A 24,496-nucleotide genomic window follows, 5' to 3' on the forward strand; every position below is an offset into this window, starting at 1 on the left:
GAACCAAAGGCATTGCTGGTGGTCATCTTTGATCAATGGAGGCTAGTAGATTGAGGAGAACCCAAGGCATTGCTGGTGGTCACCTTTGATCAATGGAGACTAGTAGATTGAGGAGAACCAAAGGCATTGCTGGTGGTCACCTTTGACCAATGGAGGCCAGTAGATTGAGGAGAACCAAAGGCATTGCTGATGGTCACCTTTGGTCAATGGAGGCCAGTAGGTTGAGGAGAACCAAAGGCATTTGTGGTGGTCACCTCTGGTCTATATGAGGCTAGTAGATTGAGGAGAACCAAAGGCATTGCTGGTGGTTACCTTTGATTGATGGAGGCTAGTAGATTGAGGAGAACCAAAGGCATTGCTGGTGGTTACCTTTGATTGATGGAGGCTAGTAGATTGAGGAGAACCAAAGGCATTGCTGGTGGTCACCTTTGGTCATTGGAGGCTAGTAGATTGAGGAGAACCAAAGGCATTGCTGGTGGTCACCTTTGGTCAATGGAGGCCAGTAGATTGAGGAGAACCAAAGGCATTGCTGGTGGTCACCTTTGGTCATTAGAGGCTAGTAGATTTAGGAGAACCAAAGGCATTGCTGATGGTCACCTTTGGTCATTGGAGGCTTGTATCAATGTCAATGAGATGGTGAATCTACTCCAGGTCTTAATTACAGGAAATGCCCAACTTCTTCTAAGGTTGAATTAAAACCTAGCATGGAAACACCACCCAACTGACATTGGGCCTACTACCCTCAACTGCCCTTTGTATCTCCACGGTTGTGCTTCTCCTGGTTGGTCCTCAGTGTTCTCATCCTTCCCTGAACCCATCCAGTGTCTTTCTGCTCACCACTACTCAGTCCAGTATACCAACCACCATCATCCCAGTTCCCTTGACAATGTAGCAATGGAAGAAGTCAACCAAACGTCTGCCCATCTGCCGAGGTGAATGAGTGTAATGATGTCCTGCCTAAAAGGGGAGTGGGGATTCGGTGGCCATCTAGCATTGTTGTTTTTTTATGGAGAGAGAGCTCGAGCGCTACTTTTTGAGGTTTCAAACCAAGGAGCTCCACACCGCACTGTGAAAAACCTTTCCGGAGGTGGATGAGTGCAAAGATATCCTACCTAAAAGGGGAGTGGGGATTCCGTGGCCATCTAGCATTGTATTTTTATGGAGAAAGAGCTCAAGCGCTAATTTTTGAGGGAGCTCCACACCGCACTGTGAAAAACCTTTCTGGAGGGGGAATCTTTGTTTTTCTTCTTAACCCTACGCTGATGACTTGGAAGAGTGTCTCCAGGAGTCAAGGGCCCAAGAAAGGCATGGAAAGGACACCGTTCTGAGCCACCCCATTGCAAGCAAGAACTGTGCCCAGATCAGGATTGGGGACAATGGACTACTTGGCATCTTGGGTGTGTGGCCTCCATCAGGGTTTGGACCATCAAGGACCTCTGGACCAATGGATGCGGAGGAACCACACGGGTAAGCAAGGCACTCTCCAGTTGTTTTCAGGTCCCAGGATGGAAGTGATATCTCACCATTTCCATGGCTGCTCTTTTTCTCCTTCTTCTGCAGGACTTTTAATATCACTTCTGTCCTGAAGGATTCTGGATGACCAACAAGCACAAAATGCTAAGGCTGACTGGGATATTTTATTTACATTTTCTAAACCAAGACCTGATACCAGAGTTGTAAATCATTGTACCACTGTAGCACTATTTATGATTGTTATTTTAAATATATATATATATATATTGATGAAGTGCCCTTCTGTCCACAAAGGCATCCAGGGCAAATATATACAATTTTTAAAACAACCGCAATGGGGAAAGAAAATGCATTTAGGAATAGACCCATAAGAGATCATTTATGTTGAGGCAGTTTCTACTATCAAATATACATCACCTTTTCCTTCCTTTCTGCCTTTCCTTTCCTTTGCTTCTACTTTTCCAAAGGAACGAAATGTTTGCTTGCTCTGTTTCTTCACCACATGGCGGTGCCCTTAGACAAGAAGAAATGAATACATCGAATTCTCGTAGAGATATTTATTTTGCAATAATTCTGATCAATCAGTTTTTTAAGGCTTCACAATTCCCTTTTTCAAGCATTGGCCTCTGAGTAAACCTGTTTAGGTCAGCCCTGTAGGACTGGGATCCAAATAGGCCCATTCAAAGTACAGTAGAGTCTCGCTTATCCAACACAGACAGGCCGGCAGAACATTGAATAAGTGAAAAACGTTGGATAGTAAGGCGGGATTAAGGAAAAGCCTATTAAACGTCAAATTACGTTATGATTTTACAAATTAAGCACCAAAACATCATGTTTTGCAACACATCGACAGAAAAAGCAATTCAATACACGGCAACGTTATGTAGTAATTGCTGTATTTACGAATTTAGCACCAAAACATCACAATGTATTGAAACAACTGTGGATCCGGGCAAGAGACAGACTGCGTTGGATAATACAGAGTGTTGGATGAGCAAAGGTTGGATAAGCAAGACTCTACTGTATGCCAGGTTCGGAAGGAAAGAGAGGAGGAGGACGAGGAGGAGGACAAGGAAGAGGAGGTTAATTTGAAATCTGGAAATGTCTTCAAGATTTTCCCAAATTTTCTAGTTTTGATCTTTTCCGTGAACAACCTAGCAGTCAAAGATTTCAATCCTTCTTTTTAAAAATATATCCAAGGAAACATTTCTTAATGTTGGGTTGTTGTAGGTTTTTCGGGCTATATGGCCATGGTCTAGAGGCATTCTCTCCTGACGTTTCGCCTGCATCTATGGCAAGCATCCTCAGAGGTAGTGAGGTTATATGCTCATCAAGGTGATCAGTTGAAACATTCACACCTAGCTCCAGCAGACAAAGAGTCCTTTGTCTCACCTTGGTCACTCCACAGATATAAAAACCCTTTTTCCTAGTTCCAACAGATCTCGCTACCTCTGAGGATGCTTGCCATAGATGCAGGCGAAACGTCAGGAGAGAATGCCTCTAGATCATGGCCATATAGCCCAAAAAACCTACAACAACTCAGTGATTCCAGCCATGAAAGCCTTCGACAATACATTTCTTAATGTTTATTAAGCGGTGGCGCAGTGGGTTAAACCACTGAACTGCTGAAATTGCTGACTGAAAGGTCATCAGTTCGAATCCGGGGAGTGGGGTGAGCTCCTGCTGTTAGTCCCAGCTTCTGCCAACCCAGCAGTTCGAAAACATGCAACAGTGAGTAGATCAATAGGTAACACTCCAGCGGCAAGGTAACGGCGCTCCATGCAGTCATGCTGGCCACATGACTTAGGAGGAATCTACGGACAACATCGGCTCTTCGGCTTAGAAATGGAGATGAGCACCATCCCCCAGAGTTGGATACAACTGGACTTAATGTCAGGGGAAAACCTTTACCTTTACCTATTAAGTAGTCTGTAAAATAGTGTTTCTCCAAAAGCAAGAATTAGACATATGAATACATTGTTGGACTGCACCTCCCATCAGTCTTATCCAACATAACTAAAGATGAGAAATGCTGGGAGCTGCAGCTCAGCAACAACAACAAAGAACTGGAGGGTCATTTGCTCCCCATTCCTGTTTTAAGAGACTATCCCACTTTCAAGACCCAATTTGAAATGCAATTATGGAGTCAACACTGGAGCCTCCGGTGGCGCAATGGGTTAAACCCTTGTGCCGGCAGGATTGCTGACCAAAAGGTTGGCAGTTCGAATCCGGGGAGCAGGGTGAACTCCCGTCTGTCAGCTCCAGCTTCTAATGCAGGCACATGAGAGAAGCCTCCCACAGGATGGTAAAACATCTGGGCATTCCCTGAGCAGCGTCCTTGCAAATGGCCAATTCTCTCACACCAGGAGCAACTTGCAATTTCTCAAGTCGCTCCTGAAATGAAAAAAAAAGTCAACACTGGAATGGCATATCCATTAAGAGAGAATTACTTTCTACCCAACTTGCTCTGGGAGGAGAAGTTGGCAATGCCAACATAGATAATAATAATAATAATAATAATAATAATAATAATAATATACCTCCCAATCTCCCCAAGGGGGCTCAGGTCGGATCACAGTACACATACGCTGCAAACATTCAGGGCAGAACAGATAGAAAGGAGGTATGTTGTGTCAACATCCAGCTTTTCAGTACCTTTGGAGGCTGTGCTCAAATCCAGCCACAGGGGGTACTGTTACATCATCCTCTATGATGAAGATCCATCAGGACTTCCTCTTTCCTTTTGGTCACTGGCATTTTCTGGTCTTTTTCTTTTTATGGTGTCATAAAATACCTCCCCTGCTTTTTAGCGGTACCTATTTTCTCTACTTGAAGCACTAAGCTGTTTTCAAACTGCTTAGGTAAACATTGAGCTGGGCTGACAGTCAGGTGCTCACCCCGACCCGGGCTTTGAACTGGCAACCTTTCAGTTGGTAGATCTTATTGCTGCTGCTGGTGATTTACCAGCTGTGCTATAGCTCGAAGAAAGATGGAAAGATCCCTCCAGGAATGAAAGTTAGTTAGAATGTGTTGTCGAAGGCTTTCACGGCCGGAATCACTGGGTTGTTGTAGGTTTTTTTCGGGCTATATGGCCATGGTCTAGAGGCATTCTCTCCTGACGTTTCACCTGCATCTATGGCAAGCATCCTCAGAGGTAGTGAAAGTCTATTGGAACTAGGAAAAAGGGTTTATATATCTGTGGAAAGACCAGGGTGAGACAAAGGACTCTTGTCTGCTGGAGCTAGGTGTGAATGTTTCAACTGACCACCTTGATTAGGAAATCTAATCACCTCTCAAAAAAAAGGTTGCTCCAGGCACAGTCAGGCCATTGTATGCTAATCAAGGTGGTCAGTTGAAACATTCACACCCAGCTCCAGCAGACAAGAGTCCTTTGTCTCACGCTGGTCAGTCCACAGATATATAAACCCTTTTTCCTAGTTCCAACAGACCTCACTACTTCTGAGGATGCTTGCCATAGATGCAGGCGAAACGTCAGGAGAAAATGCCTCTAGACCATGGCCATATAGCCCGAAAAAACCTACAACAACCCACTTAGTTAGATGGTTTCATTCTTGAACGGACCTTTCCCTCTTCCTTTCATCCTGTGTCCAACTTGCTCCTCCTCCAAACGCCTCTCCCTCCTTCAACCTTTGGTCCTGTGCATGAAGAATAACACACCATTGCAGCATCCAAAAGAAAGCCACACATTTTAGAACTTACTTTTTTGGCTACTACTGATAGAAATATCGCTGTGTATAAACCCAAATCCTTTTCGCTGGTCCTCTCGGAGTAAACCTATGTAATCATTAGTTGGTTTGGGAATCAACACATAGATTAATGAGAGAAGCCTCCCACAAGGATGATAAAACATCCAGGCGTCCCCTGGGCAACGTCCTTGCAGACGGCCAATTCTCTCACACCAGAAACGTTTTGCAGTTTCTCAAGTCGCTCCTGACACGACAAAAATCCTGTCGATTCAAATGACTGAAATGTCTGGAACAGTAAAGAGATAGGCTTTAGCTAAACTCCATATCCTCCCATTGTTTTGATTCAGCAGGGTACAATCCCAATTAATCGTATTCCCCTTTTTAAGATGCTTTCAAATTGTCCCTGTTTATCTCTCCTCTTCTCACACCTGCTTTTCTTCAACTTACTTCAGTTGCTGTAAACTTAGTCCCTTTGCACTCAATTGACTGAGCAGTTCTGATCCTTTACTATCTCATTTTATAAAATGACCCGGTTTTCCTACTCCTCCCACTTTTGTCTTCAGCTCAACTTAAATTGCTGCAAACTGAGCCCAAATTGCAAAAATAGTTTGCACTCAATTAATTCAGCAATCTTAATCAATCCTCTCTCATCCCACTTTAGCAACAGTTTATGAAATGCCCCAGTTTCTTTCTCTTCCCATTTTTGTCTTCAACATACGAGGGATCTCTGAAAAGTAAGGTTACAAGTTTTTTTAAAAAATGCAAAGAATGAATACATTTTAATCAAACGAACATGGATTGTAGCATAGGTATCACATTATTTTCCCACATTCAGTTCAATACATTTTGCCATTCGTGGGATGAGTTTTTGATGCCTGCGTCCGACTTTTTCAGCTAGGTCGTCACTTCAATTTTCAACTCATTGTCGTTGGGAAAGTGTTTTCCACCCAAGTTTTCCTTCAATTTAGTGAACAGATGATAGTCACTGGGTGTGAGATTGGGGCTGTGAGAGCGGTGGCTTAAAACAACCCAACCAAATGAAGTCAACAACTTTGTGTTACATGAGCTGTGTGCGGACGCGCATTGTCATGAAGGAGACAGACTCCCGCCATCAGCATCCTACTATGTTTGTTTTGAATGGCTCGGCGAAGTTTTTTCATGGTCTCACAATATATTCCATCAAGATCTGCCCGGGGCTTAGTTGGTTGCTTTTGTTGCCAGTCCCAAGCTGCCCGTAAGTGTGAGCGCCCCAGGAATACATTAAGCCCCCATCAGTTAGTGCTAGTGTGTGTGCATAGCCACAGGCAATCTGCATGATACAAACACCTTGGAGAGCGGCCACTCGGCATGGTGTTAACTGGTTGCCATTATTTCCAAGACCCAGTTGCCCATTCCCATTGTAGCCCCAGCCATATACCTCACCATTGTCTACTACAGCTACAGAGGAGGTCTGGCCACATGCAATGCTGATCACAATTTTAGTCTGTAAACTATTGGAAACTTTACGAGGAGTTGGTTGATTTGCTGTTGATCCAGACCCAACTTGGCCACAATTGTTATAGCCCCAAGCATATACATCACCATCAGAGGACAGTGCTAAAGAATGATGGGATCCACAAGCCACTTCAATCACTAGGTTCTTGTGGGTTTTTTCGGGCTATATGGCCATGTTCTAGAGGCATTTTCTCCTGACGTTTCGCCTGCATCTATGGCAAGCATCTTCAGAGGTAGAGAGGTCTGTTGGAATTAGGAAAATGGGTTTATATATCTGTGGAATGACTGGGGTGGGGGCAAAGAGCTCTTTTCTGCTGGAGCTAGGTGTGAATGTTTCAGCTGACCACCTTCATTAGCATTTGAAGGCCTGGCTGAGCTTGGAGGAATCTTTTGTTGAGAGGTGTTAAGATGTGCCTGGTTGTTTCCTCTCTGCTGTTTTGTTGTTGTAATTTTAGAGTTTTTTAATACTGGTAGCCGGATTTTGTTCATTTTCATGGTCTCCTCCTTTCTGTTGAAATTGTCCACATGCTTGTGGATTTCAATGGCTTCTCTGTGTAGTCTGACGTGGTGGTTGTTGGAGTGGAGCTGATGAAGAAACACAACATACAAACAATCTACAGACCCACTAAGAAAATCCAACAAATGCTACGTTCAGCAAAGGACAAGAGGGATCCTCTCACCTCTGCAGGAGTCTACCGTGTACCCTGCAGCTGTGGACAAGTCTACATAGGGACCACCAAACGCAGCACTGCCCAAACACGAATCAAGGAACATGAAAGGCACTGCAGACTACTTCAACCAGAGAAGTCAGCCATAGCAGAGCACCTGATGAACCAACCTGGACACAGCATATTATTTGAGAACACAGAAATGCTGGACCACTCCAACAACCACCATGTCAGACTACACAGAGAAGCCATTGAAATCCACAAACATGTGGACAATTTCAACAGAAAGTAGGAGACCATGAAAATGAACAAAATCCGGCTACCAGTATTAAAAAACTCTAACATTATAACAGCAAAACAGCAGAGAGGAAAAAACCAGGCACATCTTAACACCTCTCAACAAAAGATTCCTCCAGGCTCAGCCAGGCCTTCAAATGCTAATGAAGGTGGTCAGCTGAAACTTTCACACCTAGCTCCAGCAGAGAAGAGCTCTTTGCCCCACCCCAGTCATTCCACAGATATATAAACCCTTTTTCCTAGTTCCAACAGACCTCACTACCTCTGAGGATGCTTGCCATAGATGCAGGCGAAACATCAGGAGAAAATGCCTCTAGAACATGGCCATATAGCCCGAAAAAACCCACAAGAACCTAGTGATTCCAGCCATGAAAGCCTTCGACAATACACTTCAATCACCTTTTTGAATAATAAATTGATACAAACTTGAATAGGTGTGACACCCCGGTTGGTGGTCCCATTTCCAAGTTGACTATATCCGTTATGTCCCCATGCATAAACCTCACCATCTTCTGTGCTGAGCACCACATGAGGACCACTTCCATAACTCAGCCTTTGGTTATCTGAGACTTCAGCTTTGGTTATCTCCATTTCCTAGGCAATTGTTACAGTTTAGCCCAAATACAAAAACCTCATCATCGTGGGTAATATATATAGTTTCATTGGCTGAAGTTCCAAAGACACATGCTTTCTAGATAGTTAATATTTCTTGAGGTGAAAGCAGTGTAAATATTGGCCACTTTCCTACATCCATCTTGACACTTGCTGATCTTCATAACAGACTTCAATGTGCTGGTGTTGCTTCGACCATTTGAAATACATTCATGGAATCATCCCGCCATCCGCTTCTTCTTTCTCTTCCTCAGAGGAAGCGCCACAGCATCACCTTCAAGAAGGTAGGACCCAACCTCCTCTCCTCTCACAATATATTCCATACCCATTTTGTCACATGCTGTCTCTCTCCATAAACTGAAACGATTTTGGAATGAATCGCAGCGGCGTTCATTCCCTTAGAATTTAAGTAGCGTATTACAGCGTGAACTTGGAGGGAAACGGAATGACGATGCTCATCTCTAACCTTCATCACAATGCCAGTTGATGAGCTACTGACGACTGGCACTGCTCATTCACTTCCATTGGCTTCCTGCTACATGGCAGTGATACCAACTTTCCCTGAGAAGATTCCCCACGAGAGATACATGCCTTGTAACCTTACTTTCTGGATAACCCTCATACTTTTGTTACTGCAAATTGAGTTCAAAGGGGCTGAGAAAGGGGTGGAAGATTGTCCTTCCTAGTAGGGTTCACCCTGTCTTGGCTTGTGCATTCTTCCTTATTAATAATGCTTGCCACTGTGGCCACACTCCAATGTTGTACGGCCACAAATGTCCCCGTTTTGCATCTGTAAAATGTTGGAGGGTATGTGAGTCCCAGCACTAGTCCTAATTCGAATAGATTGACTGAAACTCAATGGGTCTCCTCTACCTAGGGCTGGCTATGGGGTTTGTGCCTCCCAAAAGAGCTTGTGATACTATGGGCACAACCATGAAGAAATTCTCTTCCATGGGATCCATCACTATATGAAACCACATACTTATTTCAATAGGACTTCTGTAGGATAACATCCCAATAGGGTGTGTTCTAAATCTTCTCACCCATCAGGCAACGTCCATCCCTTCCTTAGGAGGATTTCCCCCCCTATCTTCATGTCTTAGGAACATCTCAAACCTAAGGTGGATCTCAGGGCCCTCTCCTAGGTTTCTTGGCCTCTACATCTGAAATCTCTCCGAAGCTTGAGATGTGAAGGGACCGTGACCCAGACCACTTCCTCCCCTCCTCGGTGGCCACTCTGTTTTCTCAATGCCAGAGAACCAAGAGAGGGTCTTTCTCTTGAGCTCAGCCTCCGTCCACACCTTAGTACTTAGCAAATGTGCCTGGGAGCGGAAGGCCTTCCACTCGCTAAGACAAACAAACAAATAAAAATGCTGTACAGTGACTGTGCCATGTGGTTTCCATTTTTATTGTAACGAATTTAGCCGTATTGGAAATTATAATTATTATATGATGATGATAACAATAATGACTATGATAATTATTAAAGATGCTCTTTGATTATTCTGGGCCCAGAGTGTTGCTTTGAGAGGTATGCCGAGTGCCTGGTTTTCCCTCCTACAACTTTCTTCCTTCAGACTCAGTTTGCCTAAATTGCTGCAACCTAAGTACAAAGAAGCGGTTGTCTGAAAAAGTTGTGCTCCCAAGACCCAAATTAGAGAAAATTGGGGGGTTCTGGGGGTTGGTAGTTAGGGTTGCCAGGTGTCAAGAGTTGTCCCTCTCCCTGAGATTCCGGTACCTGAACCTGAGATTTCAACTTGTGTTCCCGAGATCTAGAACCCTTACAGGATGTGGATGTTGATGCTATGTTACAAGAGGCATCACCTTGGTGATACTGAGCACAATGCATCAACCATTGTTGTACAGAGGACAAAATTAAGAAACACCATGTCTCACATACATATACATACACACTTTTCAAGGCAACACCTTTGCACTGAGGTTCATCATCCTGCGAACCAGAGGAGGAGGTCCATGCCTAGAACCCTAGGGTCAGCGCCTGAGATCTGGGGATACCTTTGGTGGTCAAACACATAATAATTTTCCCAAGGCCAATCTATGAGGAGGTTAAGGAAGACGACCTGAAGTTGAGTGGGAATTTATTTTCCAGTGCTGGCGGTAAAGGTGATGGCTGAGATGGTCTTGAACGGAGTCGACAGCAATGGGTGACCTTCCGCACCATTAAACACAGATCTGCCCGGAAGCGCTTGATAGCAAAACAGTAGATTAGTGGATCAATGCAGCTGTTGAGACTCAAGAGAGCCACACTGAGCATGTGCAGATTGTCCAGGAATGATGGGGGACCACCAAATGGACTGGACATCCGGTTGGCCACCCAAGGCACCAGGGAGAGGTGGTAGGGGGCCACGCAGACCACAAACACCAACAGCATGCCCAGAACCATGACTTGTGCCCGCCTGCGGTGTCCACCTTGACAAGGGCCAGTGGCAACTGAGAGGGTCCTCATGATAGAGATGTAGGCCCCTAAAACCACCAAAAAGGAGACTGCAAAGAGAAGCACCATGGCATAAGCATAGCTCCTCCGGCCTGTGTGTTGCTCAAAGCATTTTGTATTGAGCGATCCATCCTGGTGGGTCTGCTGAGTAGCCAAGGAGGGGACGGCACAAGCCGCACACAGACCCCAGGTCAAGGTACACCCCACCAATGCTCCTCGGGGCTTGTTCAAAGCCAGCTCCATCTTAGCCACGGTGCAGTAGCGGTTCAAGCTGATGAGGGTCATGAAAGCCATGGCACTGTAAGTAGCCAAATAATATGTGGCTCCAGCCAAGCGGCAGAAGGCTTCAGGCAGAACCCAGTGGCCCTCTGCCCAGTAGTAGGGGATCCAGAAAGGCAGGGTGAGGTTGAAGAAAATATCCGCCAGGGTGAGGTTGATGAGATAGATACGGATAGCCTTCCGCACCCGCCCACTCTGCAGGAACACAAGGAGGGCGGCCACATTTCCCGGCAAGCCCACACACAGCACCAGGCAGTAGACGGCCGGCACCAGGATGAACTGAACAGGGTCACTGAGATGGCAATGCCTACCCACAAGCCCTGTGCCAGTGGAGTTATTCATCCCAATGCTCCTGGATAGGCAAAAAGAAAGAGAAGCAACGTCAATTCAAAACATGAAGTGAGAAGGAGAGGTTTCAAAAGTAGAAAAAGTAACCCACATTGGTTGAGACTTGCACAAGCTTTAGTCCAAACAAGTATTTCTTCCAAGAAATGGAAAAGACACTGCAGGTAAGTATTTATTTCGCGCATTTCTACCCCGCCCTTCTCAACCCCCAAGAGGGGACTCAGGGCAGCTTACAAAAGGCACAATTCGATGCCAACACAGACAATAAGATAAAAACATATATAACAGCAATTATAAACAATTAAAACAATCAATTATGCAAAACAATCAGTAAAACCAAACTTATGCTCAACGTTTGCCAACTCAGAGTCTGTAAATTCATTCCACATTGTCAATCCTATTAATTCTGGTCATCATTATCCTTTGTCTATCTGCCAGATTACCCAAAAGCCTGGTCCCATATCCACGTTTTTAATTTCCTTCTAAAAGAAAGGAGAGATGTCGATGACCTAATTTCCCCGGGGAGTGAATTCCACAGGCGAGGGGCCACCACAGAGAAGGCCCTGCTCCTCGTCCCTGCCAATCTCACTTGTGATAGAGGTGAGGCCGAGAACAGGGCCTCCCCAGAAGATCTTAAATTCCGAGACGGGACGTAGAAGGAGATGCGTTCGGACAGACACGCTGGGCCAGAACCGTATAGGGTTTTGTAGGTCAAAACCAGCACTTTGAATTATGCTCGGAACTGGATCGGCAGCCAGTTGGGAGATTATGATCCTGGGAGTAGATGGGAGGTTATGATCCTGGATGGATGGATTGGGGGGTGGGTAGAGTAGAGTGCAGTGGAGTGGAGTGAGGAAGGGAGGGAGGGAGGGAGGTTATTAGATGGTCGGAAAAGAAAGAATTTCTTCTAAATGGAAGGACCAACAAATCTGGGGGAGCTGATAGACACAAGGACATACGAGGGGCGTTCATTAAAGATTTCCCCTGACCCACTTCCTGTGAACTGAGAGCAATGAAACTTGGCACAGTTATGAGTCCTTCTCTCCATAGGTGCCACCTACAGACACACACATTTTAAGCAATTGTCAACACTTCACTTGTAGAAGTTGACAGGTTACTCCAAAAGCCCCCATTGTGACTTCAGAAATCAGAGTCTCATCATCTGAAAACTGCTTGCCCTTCAAAAATAACTTCATTGTTGGAAAATGGGGGAAGTCTGATGGTGCGAGGTGGAGTGAATAAGGGGGATGCAGTAGAATTTCAAAGCCACAGGAGCATGCTTCTTCCATTTGGGCAACAGGTAAGTTGTGAACTGGTGCATTGACTTGCAGAAGGCGGACACCTTTGGTGAGCATGCCACATTGTCTCTTGGTTTTGATAGCTTCCCGCCATTTCTACAGCAGTGAAGCATAGTATGCCCCAGTGATCATGGTATGCTTTGCTAGGAAACCCATCCATACTACTCTATGCTGGTCCCAAAATACTGTGAGCATGACCTTGCCAGCCAAGAATTGGGCAAGTGCCTTCTTTGGAGGTGGTGAGTCGACTGGACTTCAATCTCTGGATCGTCATGATGGCCCCATTTTTCTTCCTGTGTGATTGGTCTGTCGAAAAAGACCTCCTGATTTCCATGGCACATCATTGTCAATAGAGCCCAAGAGCATTCAATTCGTTCCTTCTTCTGGAAAGGTGTGTGCAGCCAGAAGACCCAGCAAGAGGATACCTTATGCATGTGAAGATGGTCTTGGATGATTTTTTCCACTGACCCCACACTAATCTTGGCATTTTGGGCTAGGTGGCAATTGGTTACATGGCGATTTTCCAAAATAGTAACCTCCACTTGCTGGATGGTGTGTTCATCAATAGCAGAGTGGGGTCGCCCTGGAATTGGAGCTGTTTGCACCAAAGTCAGATCACATTTGAATTGACGATGCCAGTTCTTGACTACATGATATAATGAGGAATCATCACCTTAAATCTCTTTCATTTCATCAAACGCAGCCTTTGGTGTGTGGCCTTTCAAGGAAAGGAATTTGAGTACTGCTCTGTATTCCACTGGGTCTATTATTAAACCTCACTCCACTTCCGCACCTGTAACATCAAGACTGTTATCATTTCTGAGTTGTACATTGGCACATAGCCTATAGAGACTTAGATCATTACACTTGTGCAGTTTCAGCATCCTGTGATAAATAGAAGAGGGTCATATTTAATGAATGCCCTGTAAATGTGGCAAGAGGCATTTCTGTGTGTGTCTGTGTGTGTGTTTCACTTTCATGGGAGCCTTGTGCCCTTTATCCCAGTAAATGTGGAGGGCAAACTATAGATGAGCTGGTGAGCTTTCACACAATCAACAAAAACAAGAATCATGCCCATAAGCTTACAACCTAAAATGGTATGACATAGAATGGCACTCCATGCAGTCATGCCGGCCACATAACCTTCAAGATGTCTACGGACAAAGCCGGCTCTTCATCTTAGAAATGGAGATGAGCACCAACCCCCAGAATCATAGAATCATAGAATCAAAGAGTTGGAAGAGACCTCATGGGTCATCCAGTCCAACCCCCTGCCAAGAAGCAGGAATGTTGCATTCAAATCACCCCTGACAGATGGCCATCCAGCCTCTATTTAAAAGCTTCCAAAGAAGGAGCCTCCACCACACTCCGGGGCAGAGAGTTCCACTGCTGAACGGCTCTCACAGTCAGGAAGTTCTTCCTCATGTTCAGATGGAATCTCCTTTCTTGTAGTTTGAAGCCATTGTTTCGTGTCCTAGTCTCCAAGGAAGCAGAAAACAAGCTTGCTCCCTCCTCCCTGTGGCTTCCTCTCACATATTTATACATGGCTATCATATCTCCTCTCAGCCTTCTCCTCTTCAGGCTAAACATGCCCAGCTCCTTAAGCCGCTCCTCATAGGGCTTGTTCTCCAGACCCTTGATCATTTTAGTCGCCCTCCTCTGGACACATTCCAGCTTGTCAATATCTCTCTTTAATTGTGGTGCCCAGAGTCGGACACAACTGTACTGAATGTCAAGGGAAAACCTTTACCTTTGCTATAAAACAGAAAAAAAGGAATGGAAAGGAAAGAAGCAACCTATCTCTCTGTGGGATTGTTAGGACAGCCATGATTTCTCATCCTGGCATATTCAACTGGAATAGCTGCTAAGAGAGAGGACTAGGGATCCTATCACCTCACAGCGCTATGATTCCACTTTAATAACTGTAGGTTCCATGGGATGCAGCAATGACAGTTAAAGTAGTATCATTGCACTACAGTTGTGTGGTGTGAATAGTCCTCAGTCTATACATCTATATAAATAAAAATGTAATGTTCGTTTGTGATACCATCAGAACTCAAAAACCACTGGGGGAATTAGCACCAAATTTGGACACAATACACCTAACAACCCAATGTATGTTCTCCACTAAAAAAAACCCCCAAAAACACTTCCCTCTCCCTCCCCCCATCCCCCTTAGAAAGACGTTCAACTGTAAGCCTCAGGGAGGGAGGGGGGAGGAAGGAGTGCATGTGCATGGCCAGCAGTGAGTGCGCATGCCCAGCAGACTCCCATGGAGGCCCTTCCTTCAGGAGCTGGAGGAAAAGCCCTCATCCCCGCAGGCCTGCTACCCTGTCACTATCCTTTATATCAGGGGTCCTCAAACTATGGGGTGTGGAGAAGGGTGAGTCCCCCTCCCTCCCCCCAAGAAGTGCTTCCCCAGGCAGCAGCACTCCAGCAGGTGCAGAGGAGGCCGGGCTCCCTCCTCCTCCTCGTCCAAGGAGTAAACTTGCAACTGAAGGAAAGGAGGGATGGGGTGGGCACATTCGGAGCTGAGGGGAAAGAACAAACAAAAAGAGGTAAACAACACTTTAGATTTACTTTGTGCCTTCACTCTGCAGCAATGACCTTCTTTTTTGGATTCTCCATGCTCCAACATATCGGAGGAAGCAGCAGCAAAAGAGGCAGAGAGAGGGGGGGAAGGTGTTGCAACCCAGATCAGGAAACAAGACCATAAGATTAAATCCACCACACCTGACTGTGGGAAAAACAATCCTTTTTTATTGATGAAAAAATGGTTACAAAATAGAGGAAAATGCAAAGTCAAAAAGCCACAGTAAAATTCAGCAGTCAGGAATATCTCTGAACTAGATGAAAATTCCAAAAGCAACACTATAAAAACCTGGAACCTGTTAGTATCTCACTAACCGTACTTGGAAACTAGAAGCCTCTGGGAATGCAGGCCATGGGAAACGGGAACTCAGCCAAGGTAATGCCTCAGTCTAAACGATGCTTGATCTAACCAAACAGGCACGGGGGAAGACACTTTAAACTAAAGAAACTGTTTCGGGACACGCCTCCAGGCTTGGAAGCCTCCTTTTCCTTTAATCTACTTGACCTTCGCAGACTCTGTGATTCACTCCTGTTTTCCCAAATCTGCCTTCTTCTATCCTCATTTAAAAAAGGCAGGTGTTAACTCCTCTGGAGAGTTATCACCACTTGATTCTGAAACATCCTCATCAGGATGTTTAGTTTCACTTTCCCAGCCACTGCCCTCAGAATCAACAGTTTCCAAACCATCAGGGGAAACTACATGTTCAGTAGCCTGTTCAGCTGCATCAGGAAATACAATCAAAGAATCAGGGTCAGGTTCACACGGAGGCTGAGGGTCAGGTTCACACGGAGGCCTGCAAGAGAAGATGCTTTGTGGGCAAAGATTCTTGGAATTGCTGGGTGCCTCTGAGCATGTGCAGAGTGATTCCTTGAGCTTTCCAAAGGTGATGGATTGCAACTCCTTTCTATATATATAATACTTTATATATCACTATTATATATATTGCTGTATAACACATATATATTATATATTTTATTGCTATATATACTACTATATAATATAATGTTAGGAGCCCCCGGTGGCACAGTGGGTTAAAGCACTGAGCTGCTGAGCTTGTTGATCGAAAGGTCGCAGGTTCAATTCCGGGTGTGCGGCGTGAGCTTCCGCTGTCAGCCCTAGCTTCTGTCAACCTAGCAGTTCGAAAACATGCAAATGTGAGTAGATCAATAGGTACTGCTCTAGCGGGAAAGTAACGGCGCTCCATGCAGTCATGCTGGCCACGTGACCTTGGAGGTGTCTATGGACAACGCTGGCTCTTCGGCTTAGAAATGGATGAGCACCACACCCCAGAGTCAGACATGACTGGATTTAATGTCAGGGGACTACCTTTACCTTTACCTTAATATAATGTTACTACTATATATTACTATATTAAATAGAGTCATAGAATAGACTTAGAAGGGACTCTACCATGGTATTGGGGGAGAACAGAGAGGAAGAAAAGAGAGAAGAAAGGAGGGAGGGAAAAAGGGAAGGACTGGAGGAGGGAAAAGGGGAGGGAAAGAAGGAAGGAGGGAAGGAAGGAGAGAAGGAAGGAAAGAAAGAAGTACCAAAGGAAGGAAGAAGAAAAGTAAAAAAAAGGAAAGAAAAATGGAAGGGAAATGCAGGAAAGAAGTAAAGAAGGAAGGAGAAAAGGAAATAAAAAGTGAAAGAAGGAAGGAAACAGGGAGGGAAGAAAGGAGACAAAGGAAGAAGTAGAGAAAGGGGGAAAAAAGGAAGAAAAGAGAGAAGGAAGGATGAAACCAAAGAGCGAAAGAAGGAATGAAAAAAAGAGGTAGAGAAGGACGAAAGGAGAGAAAGGGGAAGAAAAAGGGGGGAAGGAATAGGTCGGTACCTCTCTTTCATAATAGTCCAGATATCTACCTCTACTTTGAAAATTCTTACTATAGGCCACAGCAACGCGTGGCACGGCACAGCTAGTGAGAGTATAAATGCAGGGTATGTGTAGAGAGGTCGACAAGTAAGTTGGCTTGGCAGAACTCACACTTCAAATTCTCAGCTGGGACCAAGAAGATGGAAGCAGAGAGAAAGCCCACTCACATTCCAAGCGATCCAGGACTTCCTTCCCAGCTCTCCAAGTCGTGCCGCCAACATGCACCCCTTTCTAAAGCCCAAAGACTTCTTGATAAGGAGGAAGCATCACAGCTGCAAGGAGATGTCTCGGAAAGCTGCCATCCATCTCTGGAGACAAGGAGACTGGCTCCAGGCACAGCTGCGGAGGCTTAGCACCAGTTTGGCCATCAAGGGCCAGAGTGACTCCTTGGCTGCCCACACGGGTTCACCTGTTTCAACCCCTGTCTCCATGCCAAACCACATGGAACAGCTGTGCTGGGCTCAGAGAGAGGAAGGTCCCTGCAGTATCTTGCCGGGCCAAGCCTCCTCCTTTTTCTACTCATCCAAGGAGACCCTTTCTGATCCAGTAATTTCAGTAAGGCCTTCGACAAGGTCCCCCATGACCTTCTGGCAAGGAAACTAGTCCAATGTGGGCTAAGCAAAACTACGGTGAGGTGGATCTGGAATTGGTTAAATGGACGAACCCAGAAGGTGCTCACTAATGCTTCCTCTTCGTCCTGGAAAGAAGTGACAAGTGGAGTGCCGCAGGTTTCCGTCCTGGGCCTGGTCCTGTTCAACATCTTTATTCATGACTTAGATGAAGGGTTTATTATATTGTATTATTTTGGGTTTGGCCTCATGTTAGCCGCACCTAGTCCCTTTTGGGGAGATGGTAGTGGGTTATAAATAAAGTGTATTATTATTATTATTATTATTATTATTATTATTATTATTAGAAGGCATGATCATCAAGTTTGCAGACGACACCAAATTGGGAGGGATAACCAATACTCCAGAGGACAGGAGCAGAATTCAAAACGATCTTGACAGGTTAGAGAGATGGGCCAAAACTAACAAAATGAAGTTCAACAGGGACAAATGCAAGATACTCCACTTAGGCATTCAAATCACCCCTGACAGATGGCCATCCAGCCTCTTTTTAAAAGCTTCCAAACAAGGAGCCTCCACCACACTCCAGGGCAGAGAGTTCCACTGCTGAACGGCTCTCACAGTCAGGAAGTTCTTCCTCATGTTCACATGGAATCTCCTTTCTTGTAGTTTGAACCCATTGTTCCGTGTCCTAGTCTCCAGGGAAGCAGAAAACAAGCTTGCTCCCTCCTCCCTGTGGCTTCCTCTCACATATTTATACATGGCTATCATATCTCCTCTCAGCCTTCTCTTCTTCAGGCTAAACATGCCCAGCTCCTTAAGCCGCTCCTCATAGAGTTTGTTCTCCAGACCCTTGATCATTTTAGTCACCCTCCTCTGGACACATTCCAGCTTATCAATATCTCTCTTGAATTCTGGTGCCCAGAATTGGACACAATATTCTAACCAAAGAGGAATAGAGGGGTAGCATGACTTCCCTAGATCTAGACACTATGCTCCTAACCGCCCTAAGAATGTCTAGGACTTCCCATCGAGTCATGCTGGAGGACCATGGCCCTTTCTACACTGTCCTATATCCCAGGATCCCAGACTATCTGCTTTGAACTGGATGATATGAGTCTCCACTGCCAGGTAATCTGGGAAAAGCAGATAATTTGGGATCAGATCCTGGCATATAGAGCAGTGTAGAAGGGGGCCTGGAGATCTCTAGAGCAGTGGTTCTCAACCTTGCTAATGCCGTGACCCCTTAATACAGTCCCTCATGTTGTGGTGACCCCCAACCATAATATTGTTTTCGTTGCTACTTCATAACAGTCATTTTACTACTGTTATAAATCATAATGTAAGTATCAGATATGCAGGATGTATTTTCATTCACTGGACCAAACTGGGCACAAATACCCAATACACCCAAATTTTGTAATTTGGGAGGTGTAGTTGCTGGGATTTATAGTTCACTTATAATCAAAGATCATTCTGAACTCCAGCAATGGATTTGAACCAAACTTGGCTCCCATGAGCAATGGAAAACACTGGAAGGGTTTGATGGGCATTGAAATTGAGTCTGGGAGTTGTAGTTCACCTATATCCAGAGAGCACTGTGGACTCATGCAAAGGTGGATCTGGACCAAACTTGGCATGAATACTCAATATGCCCAAATGTGAACACTGGTGGAGCCTGGGGAAAATAGATCTTGACATTCGGGAGTTGTAGTTGCTGGGATTTATAGTTCATTACAACCAAAGAACATTCTGAACTCCACCAACGATAGAATTGGCTCAAACTTCCCACATGGAATCCCTATGACCATCAGAAAATACTGTGTTTTTTTTATGGTCTTTGGCGACCCCTCTGACACCCCCTCGCGACCCCCTCAGGAGTCCCGACCCCCAGGTTGAGAAACACTGCTCTAGAGTGAAAGCTTCCCATAGGAATTTCTTGATCCTTCAATGGGAGTTCTGGAGGACCTAGAGATTCCTAGAGAAGGTAAACACAAACAGCAAATTATTATTCATGGTTTTTCACTTTTGCAGAGCTCCTCTTGCAGAAACAAATTATAGGACAAATGGAAATAAGTACCATGCTCCTTTGGCTTCCCATTCTTACTTACCCAAGTTAGTTAGAAGAATCCCTCGATACAGTTTTCAAGAAAGTGTCTCCAGAAAGCCTCTCTATAGGCATATGATGAGCTACTCACTTGAAACCCAGGGCTAACAAATGACTGCCAATTTTCTGGGTGGTTTATCCCAACTGAATCATTTTCTCCCCACCAGCTGGGAAGAGGCTGCAAGGATCAATCGGGCAGGTGGGAAACAGTTGTCCTTTTAGTCATATTCCCCAAAGGAATAACATTCAACGTCAACCCCCAACAAACAGCTAGGAGAGGGTTTTATTTTGACCCAGCGGAAAGGAGAAAAGAAGGGTCATGAAAACTGCAACTTCAAAGCAACGCATACAGTCATACAATGTTGGGGGGAGATTCTGCTTATGAAGCATTAATTGGCAAAACATTTCCAAGTCCTTACAATGGGACCTCTTATGTATTCATTTCTTGGTGTTTGCATGTTTTCAGGCTGTGAACTGATGCATCTACTCCAGGTATGGACAAACCTAGGTCCAGGGGCTGGCTGCGGCTCCTTGGGCTCTTTTCTCAGACTCTCCTCTCTCTCACCACCCTATTTATTTATTTATTTATTTATTTATGACATTTATATGCCACCCTTCTCACCCCAAAGGGGACTCAGAGCGGCTTACAAGGTATATATACATACGGATGTGTTATTGCCCAACTTTATTCTCCATCTTCATTGCTATGATACTTCACCTTGTTGATGGGAAGCTTCCCACCGGAGTGGAAATCATCTATCGGACAGATGGCAAGCTATTCAACCTGAGCAGACTGAAAGCCAAAACCAAGGTTACAACAACATCTGTTATAGAACTCCAGTATGCTGATGACAACATCGTCTGTGCGCATTCAGAAGAAGATCTACAAGCCACTCTAAACACCTTTGCAGAAGCATATGAGAAGCTCAGCCTGTCATTGAACATTGAAAAAACCAAAGTGCTGTTCCAGCAGGCACCAGCCAACCCCTCTCCAATGCCAGCGATACAGCTTAATGGTGTAACATTAGAAAACCTTGACCATTTCCGCTACCTTGGCAGCCAGCTCTCCACCAAAGTCGACATCGACACCGAAATACAACACCGCCTGAGCTCTGCGAGCGCAGCATTTTTCCGAATGAAGCAGAGAGTGTTTGAGGACCGGGACATCCGTAGGGATACCAAGGTGCTTGTCTGTAGAGCTATTGTCCTCCCAACCCTGCTCTATGCCTGTGAGATGTGGACTGTCTACAGACGTCACATGCAACTCCTGGAACAATTCCATCAGCGCTGCCTCCGGAAAATCCTGCAAATCTCTTGGGAAGACAAGCGGACAAACGTCAGCGTGCTGGAAGAAGCAAAGACCACCAGCATTGAAGCGATGGTCCTCCACCACCAACTCCGCTGGGCTGGCCACGTTGTCCAGATGCCCGACCACTGTCTCCCAAAGCAGTTGCTCTACTCCGAACTCAAGAACGGAAAACGGAATGTTGGTGGACAGGAAAAGAGATGTAAAGATGAGCTCAAAGCCAACCTTAAAAACTCTGGCATAGACACTGAGAACTGGGAAGCCCTGGCCCTTGAGCGCTCCAGCTGGGGGTCAGCTGTGACCAGCAGTGCTGCAGAATTTGAGGAGGCACGAATGGAGGGCAAAAGGGAGAAGCATGTGAAGAGGAAGGCGCGTCAAGCCAACCCCGACCGAGACCGCCTTCCACCTGGAAACCAATGCCCTCACTGCGGAAGAAGATGCAGAGCAAGAATAGGGCTCCACGGCCACATACAGACCCACAAGAATGTTGGAAGACAATCATCCTCGGAAAGCGAGGGATCGCCTAAGAGAGAGATATACATACAATATATTATATTATTAGCATAGTACAATATCAGTATTAAATATTACTATATTGTACTATACCATTATATTGTAATATTATTAGTAATATTATTAGGAGCCCCCGGTAGCACAGTCGGTTAAACCCCTGTGCCGGTAGGATTGAAGACCGACAGGTCACAGGTTCAAATCCGGGGAGAGGCGGATGAGCTCCCTCTATCAGCTCCAGCTCCTCATGTGGGGACATGAGAGAAGCCTCCCACAAGGATGATAAAAACATCAAATCATCCGGGCGTCCCCTGGGCAACGTCCTTGCAGACGGCCAATTCTCTCACACCAGAAGCGACTTGCAGTTTCTCAAGTTGCTCCTGACACGACAAAAAAAAAGTAATATTGCATGTAATATAAATATATAATTACAATATATTATTAGTAGTAGTAGTATTATATTGCATTACATTATAATATTATAAATATTATATGTATATACAATATATCTATATAAATAAACATGTAATCTTTGTTTGTGGGATTAACAGAACTCAAAAACCATTGGACAAATTGACACCAAATTTGGACAGCATACACCTAACAACCCAATGTATGTATTTCACTCAAAAAATTGATTTTGGCATTTGGGAGTTGTACTTGCTGGGATTTATAGTTTACCTACAATCAAAGAGCATTCTGAACTCCACCAATGATGGAATTGAACCAAACGTGGCATACAGGACTCCCATGACCAACAGAAAACACTAGAAGGGTTTGGTGGGCATTTGCCTTGAGTTTGGGAGTTGTAGTTCACCTACATCCAGAGAGCACCGTGGACTCAAACAATGGAGGATCTTAAGCAAACTTGCCACAAGAACTCAATACGCCCAAATATGAACACAGATGGAGTTTGGGGAAAATAGACCTTGACATTTGGGAGTTGTAGTTACTGGGATTTATAGTTCCCCTACAATCAAAGAGCATTCTGAACCCCACCAATGACAGAATCGGGGCAAACTTCCCACACAGAACTCCTATGACCAACAGAAAATACTCAAGGCCATCCAGTCCAACTCCCTTCACGAGGGAAAGAAAATGTAATCAAAGCCCTCCTGACAAAGAGCCATCCAGCCATAGATATGCTCTTTGATTGTAGGTGAACTATAAATCCCAGCAACTACAACTCCCAAATGTCAGAGTCTATTTTCGCCAAACTCCACCAGTGTTCACGTTTGGGCATATTGAGGATTCGTGCCAAGTGCCAAGTTAGGTCCAGAACCATCATTCTTTGAGTCTACAGTGCCCTCTGGATGTAGGTGAACTACCACTCCAAAACTCAAGGTCAATGCCCGTCAAACCCTTCCAGTATTGTCTGTTGGTCACGAGAGTTCTGTGTGCAAAGTTTGCTTCAATTCCATCACTGGTGGAGGTCAGAATGCTCTTTGATTGTAGGTGGACTATAAAGTCCAGCAACTACAACTCCCAAATGACAAAATCAATCCCCCGCAATCCCACCAGTACTCAAATTTGGGCATATCGGGTATTTGTGCCAATTTGGTCCAGCGAATGAAAATACATCCTGCATATCAGATATTTACATTACGATTTATAACAGTAGCAAAATTACAGTTATGAGGTAGCAACGAAAATAATTTTATGGTTGGAGGTCACACAACATGAGGAACTGTATTAAGGGATTGCGGCATTAGGAAGGTTAAGAATCACTTCTTTCTTTCTTTTTTTGTCGTGTCAGGAGCGACTTGAGAAACTGCAAGTCGCTTCTGGTGTGAGAGAATTGGGCGTCTGCAAGGACGTTGCCCAGGGGACGCCCGGATGATTTGATGTTTTTATCATCCTTGTGGGAGGCTTCTCTCATGTCTCTGCATGAGGAGCTGGAGCTGATAGAGGGAGCTCATCCGCCTCTCCCCGGATTTGAACCTGCGACCTTCAGTCATGCCGGCACCGGGGTTTAACCCACTTTGCCACCAAGGGCTCTTGAGAATCACTGATAGAGGAGATCCATGGAGGTGACAATCGAGTTACGACACCAGGTGAGCAGGCCATCGGACAATCTAGTTCCGCTTCTACACTGCCATATATATAATCCAGATTATCAAAGCAGAAAATCCACATTAGGCAAGTCAATGCAGGTCAAGAAACAGCACTTTGCCCTATATGAACCTTTCAAACACCCCGTCGCAACTATGACTCCTTCCCCTTGAAGACTTCAAGGAAGGCAGCTGGACATGACACTCTTACCCTTCCAGGATGGTCCAGATCTTGTCCTTCTGCTACGAAGCCCTGCAGTTCTTGCTGCCTCTCTGCTGTGTGCAATTTACTGATGCTCCTGCTCTCTCTCTGTGGTCTTTCTTTGTCTTTCGTTCTGCCTGGTCTCCTTCTCTCCTCAAACCCAGCCCCATGTCAGAGGTTAATCCTTCCAATTGTGCAGAGGCAGCAGCTGGCTGCGGAGAGAGGCACCTGCGCATGTATGTAAAACTGGAGTCTCCAAAGGAAATGGCATCACAGGAGCAATCGCAGGGTGGTGGTGCATCAAGAGGCAATCCAATCCAACCCCAAACACCAAAGGGCCATCTGCTTCCTCCATTCAAAGAGAATCAAAACTAGTCTGTGAACACAGCAGGGCTCCAACTGGGTCGCATGATAGAATCATAGAATCATAGAGCTGGAAGAGACCTCATGGGCCATCCAGTCCAACCCCCTGCCAAGAAGCAGGAATATTGCATTCAAATCACCCCTGACAAATGGCCATCCAGCCTCTGCTTAAAAGCTTCCAAAGAAGGAGCCTCCACCACACTCCGGGGCAGAGAGTTCCACTGCTGAACGGCTCTCACAGTCAGGAAGTTCTTCCTAATGTTCAGATGGAATCTCCTCTCTTGTAGTTTGAAG

General features: G+C 45.3%; 2 protein-coding genes across 4 annotated transcripts in view; one reads left to right on the plus strand and one right to left on the minus strand.

Annotated features, from left to right (window-relative positions):
- Positions 1 to 1,618: 1,618 nt before the first annotated feature.
- LOC132780787 (platelet-activating factor receptor-like) lies at positions 1,619 to 24,196 on the minus strand. 3 transcript variants are annotated; one of them, XR_010910542.1, is made up of 2 exons: positions 23,849 to 24,196; positions 1,619 to 1,986 (listed from the first exon to the last, which is right to left on the minus strand). XR_010910542.1 is itself a non-coding variant. In XM_060784563.2 (2 exons), exon 2 carries the CDS (start codon positions 11,325 to 11,327, stop codon positions 10,308 to 10,310), a length of 1,020 nt encoding a protein of 339 aa, XP_060640546.2. In that variant the 5' UTR covers positions 11,328 to 11,337; positions 23,849 to 24,101; the 3' UTR covers positions 9,633 to 10,307. The 3 variants fall into 3 exon arrangements, 2 of the variants coding, with proteins under 2 accessions (XP_060640546.2, XP_067329806.1); XM_060784563.2 differs by lacking the exon at positions 1,619 to 1,986 and adding an exon at positions 9,633 to 11,337 and having other exon boundaries at positions 23,849 to 24,101; XM_067473705.1 differs by lacking the exons at positions 1,619 to 1,986; positions 23,849 to 24,196 and adding exons at positions 9,633 to 11,337; positions 19,775 to 20,676.
- LOC132780783 (zinc finger MYM-type protein 4) overlaps positions 4,594 to 24,496 on the plus strand; it is a 225,586-nt gene continuing 205,683 nt past the window's right edge. Inside the window, exon 1 of the mRNA XM_067473702.1 lies at positions 4,594 to 4,627. Within this exon, the coding sequence (XP_067329803.1) occupies positions 4,609 to 4,627 (19 nt within the window). The 5' untranslated portion in view covers positions 4,594 to 4,608. The remainder of the gene's footprint in view (positions 4,628 to 24,496) is intronic.

The sequence above is a fragment of the Anolis sagrei genome, chromosome X (assembly GCF_037176765.1).
Source record: "Anolis sagrei isolate rAnoSag1 chromosome X, rAnoSag1.mat, whole genome shotgun sequence".
NCBI classification, from domain to species: Eukaryota; Metazoa; Chordata; class Lepidosauria; order Squamata; family Dactyloidae; genus Anolis; species Anolis sagrei.